General features: G+C 33.1%; 1 protein-coding gene across 1 annotated transcript in view; it reads left to right on the top strand.

Moving 5' to 3' along the window:
• Nucleotides 1-5,000, top strand: part of LOC134183639 (ethanolaminephosphotransferase 1-like) — a 10,664-nt gene that overhangs the window by 1,772 nt on the left and 3,892 nt on the right. The window contains exons 3-5 of the mRNA XM_062651222.1: nt 2,567-2,813; nt 3,425-3,639; nt 3,705-3,813. Of these exons, the coding sequence (XP_062507206.1) occupies nt 2,567-2,813; nt 3,425-3,639; nt 3,705-3,813 (571 nt within the window). The remainder of the gene's footprint in view (nt 1-2,566; nt 2,814-3,424; nt 3,640-3,704; nt 3,814-5,000) is intronic.

The following is a 5,000-nucleotide window of genomic DNA, read 5'->3' as shown; positions in this document are numbered from 1 at the left end:
ATTTATTTATTTTATATATTTATTATGTATTTACTTTATATATTTATTATGTATTATTTTATATATTTATTATTTATTTATTTTATATATTTATTATTTATTTATTTTATATATTTATTATTTATGTATTTTATATATTTATTATTTATTTATTTTATATATTTATTATTGATTTATTTTATATATTTATTATGTATTTATTTTATATATCTATTATGTATTTAATTTATGTATTTATTATTGATTTATTTTATATATTTATTGCACTGTCTGTCTGTCTGTCTGTTTGTTTGTTAGCTGTATTTTTTCTATCTGTAAATACATACATTTTCATAAATCTAGCAGTCATGGATTTAGTTTATGGGCAACCAGATTGAGAGTGATGACCGGACAACTAAAAAGTTAATGTATGGTTGCCCGGGGACAACTGAGGGGTTGAGAGCTAAAGTGGCGTAAGCACCAGGCACTTAGTTTCAAGAAAATTGAATGCAAAGTTTGTGATTTACATAAAATCAAAGAGACTTTCTAACTAATCAACTTGAAATGAATATACACTAGTGCAGTGAAAGTCTACTGAAACAGCTAAACTAAAATCTGATTTTTTAGTTTAGCTATTCAGTAGCTAATTGATTAGCAGCTGTAGCGTGCTAGGAGATACGCCGCTACAGCCCTTGCGATACCTCTTACTTCCATAGTGCTATAGCAGAGTGTCTGATTTCTGACACGCCTACGCTTCTGTCGCTTACACCAATCTAGCACTAGGTAGATATCATTGCTCTGTATCATTTCCGCTCTGTAACTCAATTCTGCCTAATGTGTCGCTTACGCCACTTTAGCTCTCAACCCCTCAACTTAGAGATGAGACGATTTGTCGTACACTGATATTATATGCCCATTTTTTCAACTACCTTGGTTGCCTTATGTCCAGGATCCAGGGGCCAAATCTGATAATGTCGTGCGCACTTGATGGGGTGGGGGGGGGGCACTTCAAGAAACAGTTTTCAAGGAACCGACTAACATTGTTTAACGAGATCATAGCAGCATAGTGGGATAGGCGTATTTAGTCTCAGGGTCGTAACGTCTTTGGAAGGGTCTGTCATAGCATGCGTTAACAAGGAGCCGAATATGCGTTACATAATTTATCATAGTCGACGAACGTTCCCGGATACGATTAGATTCTGATTTCCGGATGTGTATCAAAGTCCAAAGCTAGCACACTCTACAAATATTTAGTTATTTGATGAAACCATTTTATCTTAGAAATGAGCTTCAAAATATCTTTACATGCAGGTCAGCATAGTCACAATAACCAATATTATATATTACTTATTTAATCATCTATACCTCAAACCGGAAGTTGATTACATTGTGCCTTTGGCAAAAGTCATCTTTTTGAAAACCGGTCTGGTCATGCCGGAATGGGTGTTATCGCCCCGAGTCTGTATTCTACGGCAGGTTCTGTTGGTACGAATTTAGAAAAATATTTTTATTAATATCAACAATCACCTGTGGCAGAGTTTGATCTCCACTTACAATTGTTTTTAGTCAGTTGGCTTGGCTGGCTATCATGCAAAGTACTTCACCTGTTCATCTGTCTACATTCCTGCATGCCACTGTAGATACATATTGTGGCAGATGTGCAGTCAGGCAGCCTGGCAAACGAGAGAATGGTTAATTATTACACTCATAGTGTTGTTCCATGTGGTGCATGTTGGGATAAGATATTAATTAATTAGTTTAATGATAATTTATTTATTTGTATATTTATTTATTTAAATAAAGAAATTATTTATTTTTATTAATTAATTAATTAGTTTAATAATAATTTAATTATTTATTTTATTATTTATTTATTAACCCTAACCCTAACTCTAACCCTAAATATTAATAAAAAATAAAGAAATAAATAATTAATTAATTTATGTATTTATTATTTATTGATTATTAATTTATTTTTAATTAATGAATTAATTACTTTATTTATTTATTTATTTGTTTATTTTTTATTTTTGTTAATTAATTTATTCACTAAATAGTAGAGGCACAGTTGTTGGAAATAGTTAATTGCTTATGTGTGGGCATGCATTAGCGCATGCCATCGAAATTATAATATATTGTATATATATACAAATAAATAAATAAATAAAAAATAATTTTTAGTATATATATTATTTATTTGTTTGTTTGTATATTTATTTATTTATTTATTTACTATTTGTTTATATATTTATTATTTATTTTTTATTTATTTATTTAAATAAATATATTATTTATTTTTTATTAATTAATTAATTTATTTCTTTATTTCTATTTTTATTTTTGTTAATTAATTAATTAATTTATTAATTTATTTTAATTAACTATTTATTTATTTATTATTATTTATTTATTTATTTTAATTAATTACTTATTTATTTATTTATTATTATTTATTTATCTATTTTTATTAATTAATTAATTAAGTTATTATTTATTTGTTTATTTATTTATTATTATTTATTATATATTTATTTATTTATTTTCTTTTTGTTCAACATACAATCAGTTGCCTATGACCTGCGTTTAGGTCTATCCCATGTGGTGGGCTCCGAATGCTCTGACACTTCTCGGCTGTCTCTTCGTTGTATTCAACTACTGTATTCTCGCTTACTATGACTTCGACTATCACACAACCTGCAATGACTTGGGTGTTGTGCGAGAGCCAATACCGCGGTGGGTGTTTCTACTCTGTGGCATATTGCATTTCATGGGTCACACTCTGGACGGCACGGATGGAAAACAGGCAAGACGGACAAACTCAAGTACTCCGTTAGGTCAGTTACCATGTGTGTTTGTATGGTTCACGTATGTGTATGTAAGCGCAACAGACTGAGATTGGCAATTTTATTTAGTGAACATATAAATGTAAACATGCTCATGTGCACGCACACACACACACACACACACACACACACACACACACACACACACACACACACACACACACACACACACACACATAGACACGTGTGCGCGTGCACACACACACACACATGCACTCACATGCACACACACACACACACACACACACACACACACACACACACATACACACATACACACACATACACACACAAAGACACACACACACACACACACACACACACACACACACACACACACACACACACACACACACACACACACAAAGACACACACACACACACACACACACACACACACACACACACACACACACACACACACAAACACACACACACACACACACACACACACACACACACACACACACACACACACACACACACACACAAACACACACACACATAATCTGAGATTTATATATACTATATAATTAATTAATTATAAAATTAAAAATAACTTGATCTCATGTATTTACGTCATAATATTTTTCGGTCTGTAGGAGAGTTATTTGATCACGGTTTGGACACGTTTACTGTCACTACGATAGTACAGTGTGCATGCTCCATCTATGGAACGTGCTCACCTTGGGGTGCGAGTCTCTGGCTAATGCACATTGGACTGATCACTTCACTCTTTAGCTTCTATACGACACACTGGGAGAAGTTTGTCACCGGCGTCATGTACCTTCCATGGTCATACGACGTCAGTCAAGTAGTAAGGAAGATGTCTAGGGGGACAAAGAAGTCAAATATTTTATTTACTTGAATTGTTGTTGACAGGCAATTTTGTTTGCGTATATTGCGTGCTGGTGGTCGGGCACTGAAGTGTTTCATGTTAAAGTGTTTTGGGATGTTGCGCCGGTGCAAATCGTGGCCTTCATTCTGTTTGGTTAGTGGGGTGGTGTTTGTGTTTGTATTGCACGTGATATGTCAGGAATTTATTATGGTATGTGTACGTGTGTGTGTGTGTGTGTGTGTGTGTGTGTGTGTGTGTGTGTGTGTGTGTGTGTGTGTGTGTGTGTGTGTGTGTGTGTGTGTGTGTGTGTGTGTGTGTGTGTGTGTGTGTGTGTGTGTGTGTGTGTGTGTGTGTGTGTGTGTGTGTGTGTGTGTGTGTGTGTGTGTGTGTGTGTGTGTGTGTGTGTGTGTGTGTGTGTGTGTGTGTGTGTGTGTGTGTGTGTGTGTGTGTGTGTGTGTGTGTGTGTGTGTGTGTGTGTGTGTGTGTGTGTGTGTGTGTGTGTGTGTGTGTGTGTGTGTGTGTGTGTGTGTGTGTGTGTGTGTGTGTGTGTGTGTGTGTGTGTGTGTGTGTGTGTGTGTGTGTGTGTGTGTGTGTGTGTGTGTGTGTGTGTGTGTGTGTGTGTGTGTGTGTGTGTGTGTGTGTGTGTGTGTGTGTGTGTGTGTGTGTGTGTGTGTGTGTGTGTGTGTGTGTGTGTGTGTGTGTGTGTGTGTGTGTGTGTGTGTGTGTGTGTGTGTGTGTGTGTGTGTGTGTGTGTGTGTGTGTGTGTGTGTGTGTGTGTGTGTGTGTGTGTGTGTGTGTGTGTGTGTGTGTGTGTGTGTGTGTGTGTGTGTGTGTGTGTGTGTGTGTGTGTGTGTGTGTGTGAAATAAACAATACAAAAAGAGTAAAAAATTAAAAACAAACACTAAAAGATTTAAAAACCCCAACAAGAATCATAAAAATACAAACAGTAAAGAATAAAAAATAAACAATAAAAATAAAAACCCCAAAAAATGAAAACGGAAAAAAGGAAGTTGAAAATAAAAAAATATAGTATATAGAATAAAAATGAAAACAAATAATAAAATTAATGTAAAATATAAATAAAAAGACAATAAAAAAGAAAAAAGAAAGAATAAAAATAAAAACAAAAGAAATTGAAAATTGAAATTAATTATATAAAATATAAAATAAAAATGAAAACAAACAATAAAAATAACAAAAAAATATAACTAAAAGTAAAAAATAAACGATTAAAAATAAAACAGTAGAAAGAAAGAAATTGAAAATAAAAAATTATATAAAATATAAAATAAGAAAATTAGAAAATAAAATGATAAAAACAAACAACAAACAATAATAA

Source organism: Corticium candelabrum, chromosome 8, assembly GCF_963422355.1.
Source record: "Corticium candelabrum chromosome 8, ooCorCand1.1, whole genome shotgun sequence".
In the NCBI taxonomy this organism is placed as follows: Eukaryota; Metazoa; Porifera; class Homoscleromorpha; order Homosclerophorida; family Plakinidae; genus Corticium; species Corticium candelabrum.
Note: the sequence above shows the minus strand (reverse complement) of the source record. Positions and strands in the feature narration are given on the sequence as shown.